Source organism: Hemiscyllium ocellatum, chromosome 9 (genome assembly GCF_020745735.1).
Source record: "Hemiscyllium ocellatum isolate sHemOce1 chromosome 9, sHemOce1.pat.X.cur, whole genome shotgun sequence".
Lineage (NCBI taxonomy): Eukaryota > Metazoa > Chordata > Chondrichthyes > Orectolobiformes > Hemiscylliidae > Hemiscyllium > Hemiscyllium ocellatum.
Genome location: NC_083409.1, coordinates 87017437 through 87039602, shown reverse-complemented (window position 1 = coordinate 87039602; position 22166 = coordinate 87017437). Strand labels below are relative to the sequence as shown.

Here is a 22166-nt window from a genome sequence, read left to right as displayed (position 1 = left end):
CCCATATCCCTCCAAACCCTTCCTATTCATATACCCATCCAAATGCCTCTTAAATGTTGCAATTGTACCAGCCTCCTCCACATCCTTTGGCAGCTCATTCCATACACGTACCACCCTCTGCGTGAAAAAATTGCCCCTTAGCTCTCTTTTATATCTTTCCCCTCTCACCCTAAACCTGTGCCCTCTAGTTCTGGACTCACTGACCCGAGGGAAAACACTTTGTTTATTTATCCTATCCATGCCCCTCATAATTTTGTAAACCTCTATAAGGTCACTCCTCAGCCTCCGACACTCCAGGGAAAACAGCCCCAGCCTGTTCAACCTCTCCCTATAGCTCAAATCCTCCAACCCTGGCAACATGCTTGTAAATCTTTTCTGAACCCTTTCAAGTTTCACAACATCCTTCCGTTAGGAAGGAGACCCGACTTGCACGCAATATTCCAACAGTGGCCTAACCAATGTCCTGTACATGACCTCCGAATTCCTGTACTCAATACTCTGACCAATAAAGGAAAGCATACCAAACGCTTTCTTCACTATCCTATCTACCTGTCTCTCCACTTTCAAGGAGCTATGAACCTGCACTCCAAGGTCTCTTTGTTCAGCAACACTCCTTTTTGGAACCACTGAGATGGGCCAAGTCCAAATCTGTTCAGAGAATGAGACTCCATAATATGCAAAATTATTTTTTCAGACCGGTTAGACCTTTGATCAGCAATTATCACTTTGAAGTCATGGAGATCTCTCTCACTCCTGAATGCACCATCCTGTACATTTTCAGCGATATTTAGGGCAGAATTAGTGGGCGTAGAGCAAGTTCTCATGATTATAGTCACTTCAGTGCCATTGATGAAGAATGCAGCATTGGTCTAATAGAGGGGATCACATTATCTCTGGTAGTACTTTCTTGATTTCTATTCTTAGCTGTACATGTGCCTAGTCAAGACACTGTTCTTCGGCTTCATCCATTATAATGGTGAGGATGGATTACTTAACCATTGTGCACATTCCAGGCCTTTTAATATCATTCAGTTGAGGACCTATATCTTGCTGTTTTTAAGTTTTCAATGTGTTCTTGCCTATATTGTTTTAACTTATAGTTGTTAATCTGCAAGTCAAAAACTGAAAACATTAAAAACAAAAGTGCAAGTCGCAAAATGCTGCTTGCTTCCTTAAGTAATTTGTGAAATATAAAGTGTTAACCATTTTCTGATAGCCTTTCAGGTGTGTTTGCCTAGGTCCCCTTTACATTTATGTGAAGACAAATGGTTGAATCTTGAATAAATTTGTTGACACAGTCTATTGCAGTGTTTCAGGAGTCTGAAAAAATGAGGAATGCATTTGAAGTGATCAGGTTTGCAATGCAGTTGTGATGTACACAACAGCATCAGATTGTTACATTCTTTTATCATTTCAGTACTTTTGATTCATATATGCATTTTGTATGGATCTCAATAAGCAGGTGGATAAAATACAATATTTTTGATTTGAAAACAGAAACAGCAGAGGAAGCACAAAGACATTATAATCAGATACTGTTGCTAAGAGGTTTTTTTGTGCTAGTTGGCAAACTATTGTCCACAATAAACATATTTTGAAATATAAACTTAACAGTATCATTCTGGTACTCTATAGATTGTTGTTACTCTTGCACAAAACATGCCTGAGTACATGGTAACCTTCTCAGCTGGGGAAACTATTCTTTGGAAAAGCCAGTTGTCTGAAAATATTTAAGCAGATCCAAATGCTCTCTTGACTTCATCATTTTAGGACTTTATTTTGGAAGCAGACACGTGGAAGGTCTGCAATATTTGAATTAGTAAAACAGTTTTTACTAAACACTGAACAGCTTGGAGCTGGAAACAGGTTAAAGAGAGAGAGAGAATAAAGTGTGTACTTATTCTCCAGCGCAGGAGCAGTCTTTCTGTTCTTAGCAGTGAAAACTATGAACTTGAAAAATGTCTACCTTTCCTGCAGCAGCAGTTATATTCTGTGACTTGTAACTTATAAGTCAGAGACAAAGTGAATCAGCCACTTTGTTCTCTTTTACCAACTGGTAGAAGCATCCTGAGAAAGAAGATTGAAGGCCAGCAGATGAGTGATAAGGATCATCTTAACAATATAACCTGAGTGTAAAGAGAATGAGACTCCATAATATGAAAAATTAATTATTCAGACAAGTTAGAACTTTGATCAGCAATTATCACTTATGAAGTCATGGAGATCTCACTCACTCCTAAATGCATCATCCTGTACATTTTCAGTGATATTTTCCAATTTTTTGGAAATATTTTGGAAAATACTGAACTATTTTCCAATTTTTCCCCCCTGCCCAATAACCTAAGTTCCTTGTCAGTTCTTCTGCCTGTATGCAGAGAGAACCTTATAAGTCGATGAGTGTTTAGTTAATAATTTTCTATGCCATTGGTTTATAACTGTTTACCTGTGGCTGGAGACTGATAACTTGAAATAAATAGTATTTTTTTCAACACAAACCTAGTTCATGCTTTCCATCAGTCCAGTTCTGAAAGTCAAGTAAATTGGAGAATTTTGTGTACTTTACAAAATCTTTACCTTGTGACAATACCTAGAATAGCGGGGCTTGATTTCCCATGCTATCCCAGTGAGTTGTAATACAAGAAGACTGAGTCACTGTGAAGCAACAGAATTTTGAGTTACTTATTACCCTGTAATCACTGATTGGTACCTATTGCTGTTGGCAGTAGTGTATTTGTGATGGCGACTGCTGGCTGCATTGAACCAATTTAGGTGAATGGATTCTGGACCATTTTTGCATACTTTAAAGAAGATACAAGTAATATTTATAGATTTCATGTAATATGTGCAATAAATTATGGAAGAAACTGTCAATAGAAGGAAGGAAAACAAGTAACTAATGAGATAATGGTATTGTCAGTGTTGTACAATAATTACTGGCAATTCTGTTGAACATTATGTAACTTAAATAATTAGCAAAAATATTAGAAATTGTTTTGGTCTAATCTTTTTGATATTAGTTGTGTAGTCATAACCTTAGGCAATGGGTGATTTCCAATATTCTCCGTATTGTAATTTTATTTTGATTGATGTTCTTGTTGGGGAATGGAACATTCCCAGATCGCGCGTCATGTAGTTGGATGCAGTCTGTAACTTTATCCACCATGAAGAACCAATCGTCTTGAACTTCAATATTGCAAAAGTATTTGAACCTCAAAGAACTACAATAGATTGTGCTCCAACATCAATCTTTCTGTAACACCTTAGAAAGGGTTTATTGATCGGCACCAAATAAGAGCACTTTTATGATGTCAGTTGCACCCTACTAGCAGTTTCATTGGTACGTCTGGTGTTTCTAGAGTTATTTTTGCATGTTTCATTCTCAGCACAACAATAACAAAAGGATGACAGAAGTAGTTAATTATTTTGTCATCTTTAATTCAAAGTTTATTTAAAATGATTACTGATTACAAGCAGGAAACTTGAGCTGTCCAAAATTAAAAGTGGAATTAAGAAAAGACATAAACGATTCCCAAAAAGGACAGAAGTATTGTTTTTAAACAGGATTTTAGCAAATTTAAACAGTACATTGACCAAGCTGTACTGATTTCTGGCTTCGGAAAATGTAGCTCCATTTTGAAAATTTCTGAGCTTCCCAGTATCTTTGGAGCATGCTAAAATTATTTTTTCTATTGTTCATCTTACGCTGGGTTCGACAGTATTCAAATGGAGACACTGGCAAATGTGCCAGATCATTCTGTCAGCACTGCGCTGTCAAGAGGAACAGCCCATTGTACCCCAGTTGTAAACTAGAACAATTCACATCTTTGATGTATTTACATTATTTTCTCTGGTTTCCTCTGGTCAGTGCATTCAAGTGAAATTGTGCGATTTACTGGTGTAGCACAGGAAACATCTGTAGTTATCACTTTCAATGAAGAGCAAAATGAATCGTCACACAATAGCAATTACTTGTCCTATTCTCCCAGGTACTGACAGTATTTCCTAAATGAGCTCTTAATCAATAACTCAACAATGCAATTACATTATAAAACTGAGTCACACTATTATAATGCCTTTTACACCTCTAACATCATGAATTTGGATTCTATTTAAAGTAGGTGAGAGTGAGGACTGCCGATGCTGGAGATTAGAGTTGACAATGTTGTGCTGGAAAAGCACAACATGTCAGGCAGTGTCCGAGGAGCAGGAGAATTGATGCTTCGGGCAACAGCCCTTCATTAGGGATGAGGCCGTGAGCCGGTGGGGTGGTGAGACAAATGGAAGGAGAGTGGGGCTTGGGGAAAGATAACTAAGAGTGCGATAGGTTGTTGGACGTAGGGGTGAAGTTGATAGGTCGGAAAGGAGGGTGGAGCGGATAGGTGGGAAGGAAGATGGACATGTAGAACAGGTCATGAGGGCGGTGCTGAGTTGGAAGGTTGGAACTGAAATAAGGAGAGGCGAGGGGAAATGAGGAAACTGGTGAAATCCAAATTGATGCAGTGGGTTGGAGGGTCCTGAGGCAGAAGATAAGGCGTTCTTCCTCCAGGTGTCAGGTGGTTAGGGAGTGGCGATGGAGGAGGCCCAGGATCTACATGTCCTTACTGGAGTAGGAAGGTGAGTTGAAGTGTTCAGCCACAGGCGGTGAGGTAGAAACTTTGATGGATGTGGCAGGCTCCTTTGGGGCCCTGGACAGAGGCGAGGGGGAGGAATAGGCGCAGGCTTTGCAATTCCTGCAGTGGCAGGGGAAGGTGCCAGGAAAGGAGGGTGCGTTGGTGGTGGATGTGGACCTGATAAGGGAGTCATGGCGGGAACCGTCTTTGTGGAAAGTGGATAGGGGCGGGGAGGGAAATATATCTCTGGTGGTGGGGTCCATTTGTAGGTGGCACATTTGTAGGTGGCAGAGGGGTAGAAGGTGATGACCGGAGGTTCTGTCCTTAATGCCATTGGAGATGGTGGGGTTCGAGGATGGAGATGCAAGAAGTTGATGAGCTGCGCTGGAGTGCATCTTTGACCACGTGGGCGGGGAAATTGCAGTCTTTAAAGAAGGAGGCCATCTGGTGTGTTCTGTGATGGAATTGGTCCTCCCTGGAGCAGATGCAGTGGATGTGGAGGAATTGGGAATAAGGGACATCGTTTTTACAGGAGGCAGGGTGAGAGGTTGTGTAGTCCAGATAGCTGTGGGAGTCGGTGGGTTTGTAGAAGTTGTCACTGTTGAGTCGGTCACTGTTGATAGAGATGGAGAGGTCCAGGAAGTGGGGGGAGGTGTCTGATATAGTCCAGGTGTATTTAAGGTTGGGATGGAATGTGTTAGTGAAATTGATGAACTATTCAACCTCCTCAAGGAAACTTGAAGTGGCGCCAATGCAGCCATTAATGTAGCGGAGGAAAAGGTGGGGAGTGGTGCCGGTGTAACTATGGAAGATGGACTGTTCCACATAACCAACAAAAAGACAGGCATAGCTGGGGTCCATGCTGGTGCCCATGGCTACCCCTTTCGTCTGGAGGAAATGGGAGGATTCAAAGGAGAAATTATTGAGGATGAAAACTAGTTCAGCCAAAGAATGAAAGTGTCAGTGGAAGTGTACTCGTTGGGAGAGGAAGAAACGGAGGGCTTGGAGACCCTTGTCATGCGGATGGAGGTGTATAGGAACTGAATGTCCATGGTGACGATGAGGTGTTGGGGCCAGGGAAACGAAAGTCTTGGAGGTGAAGGAGGGCGTGGGTGGTGTACCGAACATATGTCAGGAGTTTCTTGACCAGGGCAGTATCAAGGTATGTTCCTGAGATGCTGCCTGGCCTGCTGTGCTTTGACCAGCAACACATTTGCAGCTGTGATCTCCAGCATCTGCAGACCTCATTTTTTACTCTACAGTATCAAGGTATGTAGAGATGAGTTTGGTGGGGCAGGAGCAGGCCAAGACAATGGCTCGGCCGGGTTAGTCAGGCTTGTGGATCTTACGTAGGGGGTAGAATCAGGCGGTGCAAGGTTTCCGAACTATGGGTGGGAGATCCCCTTAGGTGATGAGGTTGTTTACGGTCTGGGAGATGATGGGAGGTGAGGTCGTGGTCAAGGAGGCAATAGGAGGAGGTGTCTTCAAGTTGGCGTCTGGCTTCAGCGGTGTAGAGGTCAGTGTGCCAAACAAATACCGTCCCTCCCACCTTGTCCGCTGGTTTGATGGTGAGTTTGGGGTTGGAGCGGAAGGAGTGGAGGGCTGTGCATTGTGAGGGTGAGAGGTTGGAGTAGGTGACCGGTTGACGCGGTCAATGTTCCAGGGGCACTGCCGAGTTGGAAAGTTGCGACTGGGTTAAGGTGGGGTACTCCTGGGCAAATAGCAGAAACCCCTCTCTTATCTGAAAAATGTCTTAGATCAATTTCAGTCAAACCTGACTAGTTGATCTGTTGACTTTAGACTGTACTAAAAATGCTGATGTTCATGTTGACAGGCACTTCAGAAGATTTGAAGACCTAAAAATATGTAAATGTCAGTTCTTCCTTTTAAGAAACTATTGGTGTCTTTTTATTTCCCTATAATTGGTGCTTTTTACTATGTTCGAACAGGGATTTTGATTATCAGTGAGGAAATACTGTATTTCCATGAAGTCTTTTTTATTAACAGGCTACAATGGGAGACTGTTACAGTCTGAATGTTCAGTGCATCATTACAAATAAGCAGAAGCTGGTAAGATCAGCAAGATTTAATTTACACAATGCTTCAGATATTACGTATTGCAAATTGCACAGATCTTATTTTAATCTGTGACATCACTCACCCTAGTCTCTCAACACTGGAAATGTCATCTCAGACAATCTGAACCATGTCAACCATTGCACCCCAGTGCTTTCTTTAAATTTCAGCTTGACCATAATTCTGCTTCCTTTTTCATTTTTTGTCCTTCTATAGCAATCTCAAAAGGATTTTTTTTTAAAAACTCATTGTTCAAGGGAATGTGTGTATCACTGGCTAAGCCAGCATTTATTGCCTGCTCCTAATTGCTCTGCAGAAGGTGGCAGTGAGCTGTCTTCTCAGACTGCTGCAGTCCTTAGAGTGTAGGAACATCCATGGTGCTATTAGGAAGAGAATTCTAGGATTTTGACCCAGCAACTATGAAGAAATGGTGAAATAGTCCCAAATCAAATCAGAATGACTTGAAAGAAAACTTGCACTTGGACAAATAATCCAAAAATAATATATCACTTGGCTGATAATTAGAAAGCTAGATGAGAATATCGACAATAAGATGTAGGACCAAAATTAACCCATTCAGCCTACTGAGTCTTCTCTGTCGTTTGATCATGACTCATATATTTGTCAACCCTATTTCTTCAACCCATAATCCTTGTTCCCTTGACTTAAGCAACTGTTGAGGTCTTCTTAGATTTGAATAATTGGTGCTTTTTATTATATTTGAAGAAGAATTTGATTGTCCTGATTTCCACCAAGTCTTTTTTAGTAACAAGCTATAATAGGAGACTGTTACTCTCAAAATATTCAGTCGGTCATTACAAAGAAGCAGAACCTGTCAAGACCAGCCACAAGCATGCTGGCTCTGTGGTTAGCACTGCTGCCTCAAAGCACCAGGGACCTGGGTTTGATTCTACCCACCTAGGATATGTGGATTAGCTACAATTTATGCAGAATTAAACGGGAAAGGATAGGGGGATGGGTCTGAGTGGGATGTTCTTCCAAGGGTCAGTATGGACTTGATGGGCTGAATGGCCTGCTTCCACTATGTATGGGTTCTATGATTCTAATTAAGAACCTGTCTATCTCTGTCTTAAGTGCACTGAATGATCTGGCCTTCACAGCCTTCTGTGGCAATGAGTTTCACAGACTCCGTATCCTTTGGCTGAAGAAACTCCCCCTCTTCTCAGTCCTAAAGGGTTTGAGGCTGTACCTGTGCATCCTCTGCTCTCTTACCAGTGGAAACATCTCTCTGCGTTCAGCCGATCCAGGCCTCTCTATTTAAGTTTTGAGTAGGGAACAAAGAGATTCCACAAGATATAGACTCGTTAAGTGAATGAATGACAAGTTCACAATTAATAAAAACAATATTTTTTGAATAGCTTGAAACTTTTAAGTGTGAACATCAGAGAAATTTAGCTTTACTCCATTGAAAATGTAGAAAATTAGTGTGCATGTGCAAAAAGCATGTAGGAAGGCTTGTTAGCCTTTATTGCAGGAAGGTTGGAATACAAGAACAAGGAAATTCGTACTGTGCTTTGGTGAAACATGTGGAGTTGTGTGTGTAGTTTTAGTCTCTAGGAGGAACAATATATTTGTATTTGATATGTTGCAATGAAAGGTCACTAGGCCTGGGGCACTTGGGATGAGAGGCTGAGTAAATTGGGCATATACTCTTTGGAGTTTAGAAGAATGGAAGTTATTCTCTTTGAAAGTGAGATGATTTTGAGCAGACTTGACAGAGTAGAGACTGAGGTTGTTTGCCCTGGAGGTGAAAGTCATATATGCTGGGGCATAACCTCAGGGTAAAAGGTTACTAATTTAGAACTGATATGAGAAAACATTTCTTCACTCAAAGGGTTTGTGAATCTTTGAAATTATCCACCCCAGAGGGCTTTGTATGCCCTGTCATCAAATGTCATTCAAGGTTGAGATAAACAGGTTTTTGTTGTCTCATGGAATCTAGCGACATGCAGAGCATGCTGGAAAATGAGGTTAAGGCCATGATTGTTGAACACGTTGGTGCGACTGTATGTCCTCTGTCTCCTGTTTCTTATGCTTCTGAGGTTTGATGCCTGAAACTGAATAAAGTGTGTAGTTGGAGCCTGACCAAAATAAACAGAAGTCATGCCACCAAGAACGGATTAAAAGAAAATTGGTACCAAGTTTACCAGTAATTTACAATGTGGTTGGCTTCACGCCAATGTAGATTTATGGGGTATATTTTAGTCTGAAAAAAAATCCAAAGTGGACTGAGATTTCCTACTCCATATGAGACTCAATGTTTTGTTAGGTCTGTTCCTGATTTATTTAGTATGAATTTAAGGGCCATCAAAGGTACGATGAGTGAATATTTTAGTTTTCTCCCTCTCTTTTGAACTTAATAGAGAAATTTAAAGTTAATGCTTGGTTAATAGCATGACCCTGGATTAATATTGGCTCAAATTCCAATCAAGGTTGGAAACCCTACTGTTCGGACATTTAAAAAAAATTCCTACCTTTTGATCAATCCCACGATCGAATTTCCTGGACAAGATCCATGGGTTGTGAAGGGGTGGAGACCAGTGTTCAGGAATAATCACAATGGAAACTAAGTCCTCATTGGCAAATGTAAATGTTCATGTTCTGTAGTTTAAATGTCAGTCGGCAGTTCGATAGCCAAGGTGTAAAAATACGGTAAGTGAGGTGGTGAGAATGACGTGTGTGTGTGTGTGTGTGTGTGTGTGTGTGTGTGTGTGTGTGTGTGTGTGTGTGTGTGTGTGTGTGTGTGTGTGTGTGTTGGAGGGAGGGTGGTTGGTGGGATATAGGATGGCAGTTTTGTGGGTGAGGGAGGTAGGATTGCAATTCGGTGTAGAGGACAGGATAGGATTACACTTAGGTATTGAAAAGTTAGGGTACAAAGTAGAGAAGTGGTTGGGGACAGATTGGTGAGGGGTTGAGGGGCACTTGGGTGAGGTGTGGGGGTGGTGTGGGCAAGTTTGTTAAGAGCATAAGGCACCGTGTAAGTGGTTGAACTCTTATAGTATGTCTGAGGAAAGATGTTTTGTCTGGCAGGGTTGAGTTGTTGACGTCGGTCCAGGGGTACTTGCTGTTAGGTCAGGAAGGCGAGTGTGTCTGTTCCAGCGGGAATGGATCGGGGTGTCAGTTATCCAAGGAAGGAGATTTATAGTTGTGAAGATCAGTGATGAGTCAAGGGTGCACTTTAATAGTAACCAAGAAGTTACAGTAGATTTTTCATATTGTATCTTTTCCTGATAACTAATAAGTTTAATTGAGTCAAAATCCTCTAAAGTATCTGAGTCTGGTTAACATTTTAAGAGGATTCTAGATGGAGGTAATTTCTACAGCAAGAATCAATTTCCTCAAGGTCTTGATGGTCAGTTCCAATCTAACCTATAGAAATGATTATTTGAATGTGGGAATTTCCAGGCCAGTAGATTTGTTAAAAATGATTCCTTTGTTCTCTTTTTTTATAAGCACAGGAGCATGCACAGGCCATTCAGCTAATCAATACTGCTCTGCTGTTCAGTTAGCATATTTTTGATCATTTACTTCGACACTGCTTTTTCATACAATCCCCATACTCGTTGATATTATTAGTATTCAGAAATCTAGTGATTTTTGTATTGAACGTGCTCCATGACTGAGCTTTCACAGCTTCCTGGAGTCATAGAATTACAAAAATTCTCCATTACAATTTTAAAAAATTCCTTCTCATGTAGTCTTAAATGGTCTACTCCTATTTCTGAGACTCGCCAGGTTCCAACTCATCAGCTAGAAGAAATATCCACATCCACCCTGTCATGCCCTGTAAGAATTTTCTAAGAGTGAAATCACCCTTTATTCTTATCTCCTGATGAAGGGCTGTGGCCCGAAACATCGAATTTCCTGTTCCTTGGATGCTGCCTGACCTGCTGCGCTTTAACCAGCAACACATTTTCAGCTTTATTCTTAAAACTCAAGTGAATACAGGCCAAGTTTTCTCAATTTCTCCTTGCAAAGCAATCTCCTTGTAAAATAACCATCCTTAGATCAGAGGACCAAAATGTACCCAATACTCCAGGTGAGGTCTCACTAAGACTGTATATAATTGCCTCAACACAGCTGGGATAAAGGCCAACTTACCATTTGACTTCCTGATGTCTTGCTGCACTTGTGTGGCAATTTGTAGTTATTCATGAACAATAATACTCAAGTTCCTTGGACATTAGTATTTACCAATCTCTCACCATTTAAGAAATATGTTATCTTGCTGTTTTGCTTCTACCAACATAGATAACTTCACACTTATTAATGTCATATTCTGTTTTGTACTTGTCCATTCATTTAGCCTTTCCAAGTCCCTTGAAGCCTCCTAACTGTATCCTCACAACTCCTATTCCCACCCAGTTTTGACTCATTCGCAAATTTGGAAATATTATATTTGGTGTCCAAATCTAAATATGTATATACATTATGTATAGGCACTGATCCTTGCTGAAGCCCAGTACTAACAATCTGCTTTCCTGAAAATGATTTGTTTATTCCTGCTTCCTGTCTTTTTAAGTAATTTTCAATCCATACTAATTTAGTATTCTCTCCCAACCAATTGCTCTAATTTATTTTACTAGCTTCCTGCCTCGTATCTTCTCAAACCTCTACCAAAATCCAAGCTTATCATACCCATTGATTTTCACTGATTTTTGGTTTAACAAGTTCATCCGGCTGAATCTTGAAGACCTCGCCAATCTGTATGTTAACTATATATCATTTGGGTCGAGAGTGTGATGTTGGAAAAGCACAGTAGGTCAGGCAGCATCCGAGGAGCAGGAAAATTGACATTTTGGGCATAAGCCTTCATTCCTGATGAGGGGCTTATGCCCATCCTGTCAATTCTGCTGCTCCTCGGATGCTGCCTGACCTGCTGTGCTTTTCCAGCACCACACTCTTGACTCCAATCTTCAGCATCTGCAGTCCTCATTTGCTCCTATATACCATTTGTATTTAATTATAATTACAGTTTTTAATAAACCTGTTCAGACATGTTACAATACATCGCCTGGGCACATAGGACTTTAATCGAAACTTTCTGGCCCAAAGTGGGAAAAGTACCACTGTGCCACAAGAACTTCTTTGAGCTTTATTTTATGGACAGATGTCACACGGCACCAGACTATCATCCAACAGGTTTGTTTGAAAGCACAAGCTTTCGGAGTATACTCCTTCGTCAGGTGAAGTGACAAAGTAGCAGAACTCTGAAAGCTTGTGATTTCATGTAAACCTGTTGGATTATAACCTGGTGTTGTGTGACTTCTGACCTTGACCACCCCAGCCCAACACCTGCAACCACATCATGGCCACCAGCTTTATTATATGGTGGTGGAGGACAAGGGTATCTTAAAATCACAGGGATATTTTGCAATCGTCTTGTTCAAAGATGTTATTATATAGCTCTGGATCAGGTGGGACCTGAACCTGGGCCTCCTAATGCAGAGATAGGTACATGACCACTATGCCACACGACCCCCTCATAAAATCATAGAATAGTTTTAGCACAGAAACAGGCCATCATTGCTAGCATCTCTTTAATCATTTTGTTAATGTCTCTTTGTTAAATAAGAGCAGGAGTAGCCCATTTGCCCCTTCGAATCTGCTCCTTCACTCATTATGATCATGACAGATTATCCAACTCGATAGCCTGTGTCCATTTTCACCCCGTATCCTTAGAACTCACCAGCCCCAAGTCCAAATCCATCTCCTTCTTAAAGTCGTACAATGTTTCGGCGTTGACGGCTTTCTAAGATAGTGAATTCCACTGGTTCACCACTCAAGTGAACTACTTTATTCTGGATGATATTGAAATTCTTGAGTTCTATGTGTGTCACATTTATCCAAGCCACCAGCATTTACATTTCCTCCTCAATATGCTGGAATACAGTAGATAGTTTTGTGCTCCTTATCAAAGGAAAGATATACTAGCATTGGAGGCAGTCCAGTGAAAATTCCTTAGGCTGATTCTAAGTTTGGAAGAATTGCCTTAACAGGAGAGTTTGAGTAGCTTGGGCCTATACCTATTGGAATATAGAAGAATGAGATGTAACCTTATTGAAACGTTCCAAATTTTAACATGGAAGATGTGGAAAGGCTTCCTCATGTGGGAGAGTCTGGGACCAGACAACATAATCTCACAGTCCTTTCACAATCATGACTTGTGTCTTGCAGGGGAGTTTGGAGGTAAGTTACTTGCCACGGAACTCTTCACATTAAGAATATCCTCCATTGTGTTGGATGGCACTACCACTGTGCTAAATGGAACAGATTTTGAAAAAATCTTGCAACTCAAGGCTGGGCATCCATGAGCTGCAATGGACCATTAGCAGCAGAACTGTTCTTAAACACAGTTTGCAAACTTACATTCCGGAATGTGCCCCACTCCTCCATTGCTAGCAGGCCAATGGTTAATAAGGCCATAATGTGTCGGAGCAAAAGTAAGCAATTCAGATCATCAAGTGTGCTCCACCATTGAATGAGATCATGAATGATCTGACAATTCTCAACACCACTTTCCTGCCTTTTCTTCATTACTCTTTATTCTCTTACAAATGAAAAATCTGTCTAGCTCAACTTAGAATATATTTAATAACGGCCTCAACAATCCTCCACAGTAAGGAATTTCATACTTTAACGACCGTCTGAGAGAAGAAATTCCTCCTCATTCCTGTCTTAAATGGGTGACCCTTTGTTCTGAGATTATACCGTCTAGTCCAAGACTCTCCCACGTGAGGAAATAACCTTTCCATATAGAGTCGTTAGAGCTGTACAACATGGAAACAGACCCTTCAGTCCAACTTGTCCTTGCTGACCAGATATCCCAAATTAGTCTAGTCCCATTTGCTAGCACTTGGCCCATATCCCTCTAAACCTTCCTAGTCATATACCCACCTTAAATGCCTCTTAAATGTTGTAATTGTGCCAGCCTCCTCCACTTCCTCTGGCAGCTCATTCCATACATGCACTACTCTCTGCATGTAAAAGTTGCCCCTTAGGTCCCTTTTAAAACTTGCCCTCTTACCCTAAAGCTATGGACTCCTCCAATCCAGGGAAAAGACTTTGTCTATTCACCTTATCCATGCCCCTCATGGTTTTATAAACCTCTATAAGATCTTACCTAAGTGTTTGACATTCCAGGGAAAACAGCCCCAGCCCATACAGCCTCTTCCTATAGTTCAATCCCTCCAACCCTGGCAACACCCTTGTAAATCTTATCTGAACCCTTTCATTTTTCACAACATCTTTCCGATAGGAGGGAGACCAGAATTGCACACAATATTCCAAAATTGACTTAACCAATGTCCTGTACAGTCGCAACATGACCTTTCAACTCCTAGCTCAGTACTCTGGCCAATAAAGGAAAGTGTACTAAATGCCTTCTTCACTGTCCTATCTGCTTGTAACTCCACTTTCAAGGAATTAGGAACCTGCACTCTAAGGTTTCTTTGTTCAGCAACACTCCGCAGGACCTTACCATTAAATGTTAAAATCCTGCCTTTTCCAAAATGTTGCATCTCATATTTATCTAAATTAAACCCCATCTGCCACTCCTCGGCCCATTGACCCATCTGATCAAGATTCTGTTGTAATCTGAGGTAATCTACAATTCCAATTGTGGTGTCATCTGCAAATTTACTAACTATACCTATTTTCACATTCAAGCCCTTTATATAAATGACAAAAAGCATTGGACTCAATACCGATCCTTGGAGCACACCACTGATCAATACCCTGTCAAAATTTTGTATGTTTCAATGTGTTACATCTCATTCTTCTATATTCCAATTAGCATAGGCCCAATCTACTCAACCTCTCCTGTTAAGATGGTCTTTCCACACTTTGTATCAGCCTAATGAATTTTCACTGGACTGCATCCAATGCCAATATATCTTTCCTTTGACAAGGAGCACAAAACTATTCATCATTATCTAGCATATTGAGGAGGAAATGTAAATACTGAGTATTTGCAAAAACATTATTTTTGAGCTTTGAAAAATTGGTTCAACTTGTTTGGTGTGACTTATGATATAGAAGATGTAATATTCCTGTGATTATTCTAATGTCTTCCAGCTTAACAAAAGGTATTAAGAAGTCAGTGATATTTTAGCTTCATATGTCTACATCCAAATATCTTTTTTTCTGCTAGCAATTCCAAACTTCCTGATTTGTTATCTGGCAATATGTTGAGGCTGTTTATTCTGCTTAATGGTGTCACAGTTGTCAGATGCTTGGCAATCATATTGACTTGGTGCCACCTTTCAAATTGATGTTAGTAAAGATGAAATCCAGAGTACTACAGATATCACAGTCTTTGTGGGTAGCTTTTTCCAAGGTCAGGGCTAAGTACATTGCTTCAGTGCTGAGTGCAGAAAGGCTGACAATTACAGTGCAGTGCTGCAAATTAGTTTATAATGCCAGTTTTGCAGCATATTAGAAAATTGATTGGTGAAGTCTAACCTGGTTTCTTAATTGAAGTATTAGATTACAATTCTTACAATTGTAAAAATTTGTATGAGCTATAAGGAGAGGCTAGAAAAACTAGGGTTGTTTTATCTGGAGCAACGAGACTGAGGGAAGACTTGATAGACATCAATAAAATTATGTGATGCGTCGATAGAGCTGACAGTCAGAATCTTGCTCCTAGTGTTAAAATGTCTAATACTGGTGGGGAATCATTTAAGGTGAGAGGGGGAAAATTCAAAGGAGTTGCGAGGGGCAAGGTTTTACCCAGAGTGTTAGGTATCTGGAATGTGCTGCCAGGGCTGGTGGTGGTGGTGGAGGCAGTTACATGCAAGGGATGGAAGGATATGGTCCATGGATAGGCAGAAGGAAATACTTTAATTTGGTGTCATGTTCGGCACAATGTCATGGGCCAAAGAACTCATTCTTGTGCTGTATTGCTTGCTCTATGTTCTGTGTTATAATTTTCTTGTATTTCATGATCAATAAACTAACAGCGAGGCATAAAGGTTCATTGAAATCCTAAAAATACACGATCTGTCTTCCAGTACTCTTACCCATGTCTGTATCCTCACCTGTTGGTATATTTTGATATCGTATTAGACATGTGAAATTACTGTCTTGCCAAAGTATTTTAACCTGGAGGTTTCTTGAGTAGTTTTTTGATGAGGTTTTGGAAGAATTAGCAGCCTGAACAGATCGTGCAGCTGTCATTATTTGAACTAACTTGGTGGGGTGTATTGGTTTGTGTAACATGAGGGTGAACAGAAAAACTGCAGCACTGTGTTGTCATTGAAGAATAACATCAGAACATCTCTCTTGCTTTGTGGGGAAATAAGTTTGAAATTCAATACATCAGTTCCGTGATTTTATTCTTTAATCTTTAATGTTTAGAAAGGGATAGACAAAATGCTTAATAAAAGCTGCTGATTTTGCTGAATTTGGTTTTCTGTCATTTTTATTTTTACAGAGTCAGTTATACAGAAGATTCTGGGGATAACTAAGCACTACACTTTGACTTCATATCTGGACAGGTAGGTACAAGATTATAGAAAGGAACAGTGCAACTATGCTTTTAAAGGAAACATAAATTATTTCCGAGACGAGGCAGTTCTCGCAAAATGTTTGAAATAAACAACCTCAAATTTCCACTGACTGCTGAGAAGCAATTATTTTGATATTAATAGGTGACAGTTGTTTCCATGGCTGATAGGCATGCCCAGTGACTTTCATGTTGAGTCTTTCCAAACCAAGGTTAATATTTTATACATATTCTGACTTCAGACATTGGTTAGATTCCTTAGGATGTCAATAAATTTTCCCTATCTTTTTGCAACTACTCTGATATGATGGTAATTTGTTCCTTACGCATGGCCTAATTTAAGAAATTTGCTGTAAATTTGAATGGACTTCAGAGATGTCAGATAAGTGGTTTAATTATGGCTCTGGAAGTCACAGGTCTTTTCATTCACTACTAAAGTTAAAGGTTAAAAAATGCCTTAGAGACATGCATCAGCATAACTTTCTCATTGTGTATTGTCCATTAGAAATACATAATTTGTATCAGTGTTCATAAAGTAATCTGTTGAATATGTTCCAGAAGCTATGACTCAATCAAAATGCACTGACTGCATTTAACTTGCTCTACAATATACACCCCTATCCATACGAAGCTCTGATCACAATCTTGGTTGAAAACACTATCATTAAGATAGTAATTCTTTCCTTTAAGTTTCGAAAGAGAGTCACTCTTTACCTCTGTGATTATTCCTCCAGCATTATATTCATGCATTCAGCCTTACTATATATTTTCAGTTCCACTATCAGTAGCTGCTTCGTCACCCAGGCCCTTTTCCCTCCTTTTTCTTGGCATCTTTGTCCTTCCCTTCCTTCTTTATTTTGAAAACCTTCTTAAATTGTTTTTACCTCTCCATCCATCTTTTCTTTTTCTCCCTCCTGCATGTTGAAGCTTATTGTCTATCTTGCTGTGAAGCTACTTGATGTTTTTCTGTGTGTGAGAAGATATTCAAAAATTTATATTCGTGATTTTTCATTTTAGGGAACTTTATACCTCAGTTTGTGCACTGAGCTGTGATGGACTTTAGGCTCAATCTACAAACTTATTTTCTTTTATGTGTGAGCCAAGTCCTGCGTGCTCTTTAAATAAAGCAATAGGAAAAGATATTTAATCTTACACTTTTAGTTTTATTCTAACAATAAGTGGATAAAGTATACAGAGCTCTGGGTCTAAATCTTTCTGTCCCTGACAAACTACTAAGTAAGTCAGTTCACAAAGACAAAAGACAAATTTCCTGCTCCTGACCCAGTCTTTTATACCATGAAAACATCATGCCATCACTCAAGTGAAATTGTCTTCTAATTGGCCGTTGCTCTGACTCCATTCCCCGCCTCCTCGCATTCCTGGATGTCTGATCCCACGTGACCTTCCCTTTTCTGAGACAAAAGAACACCACACGGCCTCCTTTCGGGCGCGAAACGGCAGACTCACATACTTCCGGGGCGTGAAACGGCCGATCATGTGACCTCCCGGCACTCTTCCGGAGCGCAAAACAGGGAGACCACGTGACCGCGCCCGCGTCTCGGAGCACCACGTGACCGTCCTCTGCGCACGCATCGGAGGACCCCGTGACCTCTGAACGCCGAGGACACGCCCACTCACAGTCAGAATTCATTCTACTGGTAAGCCTTTTATATATATATATTTACAGCTGGAAGGTTCATTTTCAGAGGTTTCATCACCATACTAGATAACATCACCAGTGAGCCTCCGGTGAAGCATTGGTGTCATGTCCTGCTTTCTATTTCTGTGTCTTGGTTTCTTAATAGTGGATGATAACATTTCCAGTTCTTTTTCTCAGAAGATGGTTGATGAGGTCCAAATCAATGTGTTTATTGGTGGAGCTCCAGTTGGAATGCCATGCTTCTCGGAATTCTCGTGTGAGTCTCTGTTTAGCTTGTCCGAGGATGGATGTGTTGTCCCAGTCAAAACGGTGTCCTCCTTTATCTGTATGTAAGGATACTAGTGATAGTGGATCATGTCTTTTTGTGGCTAGTTAATGTTCATGTATCCTGGTGGCTAGTTTTCTGCCTGCTTGTTTAATCTACTATTTCTTACATTCCTTGCATGGTATTTTGTAAATGCCATTTGTTTTTCTGGTGGTTTGTATTGGGCCTTTTAGGTACATTAGCCATTGTTTAAGTGTCTTGGTAGGTTTGTGGGCCACCATGATGCCAAGACGTCTGATAGTTTGGAAGTCATTTCAGAAATGTCTTCGATATAAGGTAATGTGGCTAATGTTTCTGGGCACATTCTGTCTGCTTGTTTGGGTTTGTTGTTGAGAAATCGATGAACTGTATTTATTGGGTTGAGAGTGTGTTGGAAAAGGAAAGCAGGTCAGGCAGCATCCGAGGAGCAGGAATGAGGAAGGCTGAGGCCCGAAACGTTGATTTTCCTGCTCCTTGGATGCTGCCTGAACTGTTATGCTTTTCTAGCAACATAGACTCCCCAGCATCTGCAGACCTCACTGTCTCTCTGTATTTATTGGGTATCCGTTCTTTTTGAATACGCTGCACAGGTATTTTTCTCTTGCTCTTCCTAGTTCCTGGGTGCTGCAGTGTGTTGTTGCTTGCTGAAATAATGTCCTGATGCAGCTCCGTTTGTGTGTGTTGGGATGATTGTTTCTGTAGTTAAGTTATTTGGTCCATGTGTGTTGTTTTCCTGTAGACGCTGGTTTGAAGCTCCCCATTGCCTGTTCGCTCTGTCCAAGAATTCCTGAACATCATCAAAGACATCAAGATAGAAGAGGATGAAATAATGGCCTCCTTTGATGTGAGAGCCCTGTTAACATCAATTAACATCAACCTGGCCAAAGAAACACTGGTTGCACTACTAGAAGAACCAAAGACACAAACACCAGACAGTGCCAACTTCATCTGCAAAGATAATATAATCAAGCTAGTGGGCCTGTGCCTTATCACCCACTTCAATTTCAATAGCAAGACCCGACAAGCAAGTCAACAGAACACCCGTGGGAATCACTAATATCAGGGTTCCTAGCAGAAGTAGTAATGCAGAGGCTCGAACAAACAGCACTCCCAACTATCCAACCCAAACTTTGGGTCTGCTACATGGATGACACCTTTGTCATCACAAAACGGAATAAATATAGGAAACCTACAACACCATGAACAATATCCTTACTGGCACAAAATTCACAAAAGAGGAGGAGAATGACAACAAACGCCCATTCCTCGATGTCAGAGTAGAGTGAACAGTTCATGGGGAGCTTCAAACCAGCATGTACAGGGAAACAAGACACAGACCACATACTTAACTACAGAAGCAACACCCACAAATGGAGTTGCATCAGGACATTATTTCAGCAAACAGCAGCACACAGAGACTCCAAGAACAGAAGAAAAATTCTTATACAAGAAGAATGGATACCCAGTAGACACCAGTTTCTCAATAACAAGCCCAAACAAGCAAACAAAGCACACCCAGAAACTCTAACCACATTACCTTATATCAACGACATCTCTGAAATAACTTCCAAACTATCAGACGTCTTGGCATCATGGTAGCCCAAAACCTATCAACACACTTAAGCAGTGGCTAATGAACCTAAAAGGCCCTACACAAACAACCAGCAAAACAAATGGCATTTACAAAATACCATGCAAGGACTGTAACAAAAGTGCATCAGACTAGCAGGCACAAAACTAGCCATTAAGATACATGAACATTAATTAGCCACAAAAAGACATACAGAGGAAGAAGGACACCGTTTTTACTGGGATAACACATCCATCCTAGGACAAGCTAAACAGACACGCACAAAAGTTCCTAGAAGCATGGAATTCTAACCAGAACTCCATCAATTAACACATCAATTTGGACGCCATCTACTCATTCTCTGAGAAAAACAACCGGAAATGATATCACCCACCTTAAGAAACCAAGACATATAAATAGAGAGTGGGACAGAACACCAGTGCTTCACTGGATGCTCACTGATAATGTTACCTGGTTCAGCTGAAAACAAACCTTCCAGCTCGGCGAGCAAATTTACACCCAGAACCTCAACATGGACTACAAATCTCCTTAAAAGTCACTAAGTTGTTTATCTTGCAACTTTATTAATTTTGAAATGTTGCTCAGTTTTAATTTTGATTACTTTCAGTTATCTCTGACCACAGAGCAGCTATTTGACTTTCAGGTTTTCCCAAGTTGCATTCCTTAATATGGCCCTACATCAAACATAGTGTACCGATGAATGTATCGATATCCATTAATATTATGTGGCAATGACAAGTCAATCCCTGTGTTATATTCCTCAGTAATTATCAAATAGTTATGTAACATCTTCAACCAACCCATTGAACACCACTAGATAACCATAAATTTGCTGTTACCATCTTGAGAGTTTTTTTTTCCTGGGGATTCTGATATCTTTTGAAAGAATGTTGACTTTAGTTGAATCAAAGAAAATAATATGAGTCAAGCTCCTTATTGTCATGATTTTGGTTCGTCCATCATGTATGCAGTCACAAGAATTTGTGAGTCTCTGAATTCAATTTCTTAAAATGTCTGTCTAAAGGGTTAGATTTTCAATTTGTGGAGCAAATTATATTTAAACTCAGGGCTGACAACCCTGGATGTAGGAAGAAGGATACCAAATGCGGAAATGACCTACCTGGAAGCCTTTCTGGCAGCTCTAGCACTGTGTACAAAAACGTTTTAAGAAAGGATAAAATATAAAATATCCCATGAGTCCACATCCTTCACATGCTGTCCCCACCCCCACTCACTCCTCATTTTCCCTTCCATGCTAACCAATGCCAATGCAAGCTCTCTTAACACTTCTTATTCCGTTGTTGTGGTTCTGCTCGCCGAGCTGGAAGTTTTTGCTGCAAACGTTTCGTTCCCTGGCTAGGGAACATCATCAGTGCGGTGGGAGCCTCGTGTGAAGCGCTGCTTTGATGTTTCTTCCGGTATTTATATTGGTTTGTTCTTGCCGCTTCCGGGTGTCAGTTTCAGCTGCAGTGATCTGTATCTGGGGTCCAGGTCGATGTGTCTGTTGATGGATGTTCTTGCCGTTTCCGGGTGTCAGTTTCAGCTGTAGTCACGAACATCAGCTAGCCACAAAACGACACGACCAGCTATCTCTAGTAGCCATACACTCAGACAACCAGCAACATGAATTTGACTGGGAAAACACCACTATCATAGGACAAGCCAGACAGAGAACAGCCAGAGAATTCCTAGAAGCATGGCATTCATCCCCAAACTCCATCAATAGACACATTGACCTGGACACCATATACAAACCACTACAGCTGAAACTGACACCCGGAAACGGCAAGAACATCCATCAACAGACACATCGACCTGGACCCCAGATACAAATCACTGCAGCTGAAACTGACACCCGGAAGCGGCAAGAACAAACCAATATAAATACCGGAAGAAACATCAAAGCAGCGCTTCACACGAGGCTCCCACCGCACTGATGATGTTCCCTAGCCAGGGAACGAAACGTTTGCAGCAAAAACTTCCAGCTCGGCGAGCAGAACCACAACAACGGATACCCGAGCTACAAATCTTCAATCAGATTTTAAACTTCTTATTCCATGCATGTATACTCCACCCATGGCCGTTTATGGCCCTTATTCCACAACCAATGTTGCCTCCATTCACTACGTTTTTCCACTGCCCTGTGCCAACTCATCCATATGGACTGAGCTGACAGAAGAAGTGGTGGAGGCTGGTACAATTACAACACTTAAAAAGCATCTGGATAGGTATATGAATAGGAAGATTTAGAGGGATATGCGCCAAGTGCTGGCAAATGGGACTAGATTAATTTAGGATCCTGGTCAGCATGGACAAGTTGAACCGAAGGGTCTGTTTCCAAGCTGTACATCTCTATGACTCTATGATTCTACCATGGACAGACATGAGGATCAATG

General features: G+C 40.9%; 1 protein-coding gene across 8 annotated transcripts in view; it reads left to right on the top strand.

Moving 5' to 3' along the window:
* The window catches only part of LOC132818810 (CMP-N-acetylneuraminate-beta-1,4-galactoside alpha-2,3-sialyltransferase-like), a 598325-nt gene that overhangs the window by 416382 nt on the left and 159777 nt on the right, over positions 1-22166 (top strand). For all 8 annotated transcript variants that reach the window (XM_060829907.1, XM_060829905.1, XM_060829911.1 and 5 more), the window contains one exon: positions 16144-16207. In XM_060829907.1, the coding sequence (XP_060685890.1) occupies positions 16144-16207 (64 nt within the window). The remainder of the gene's footprint in view (positions 1-16143; positions 16208-22166) is intronic.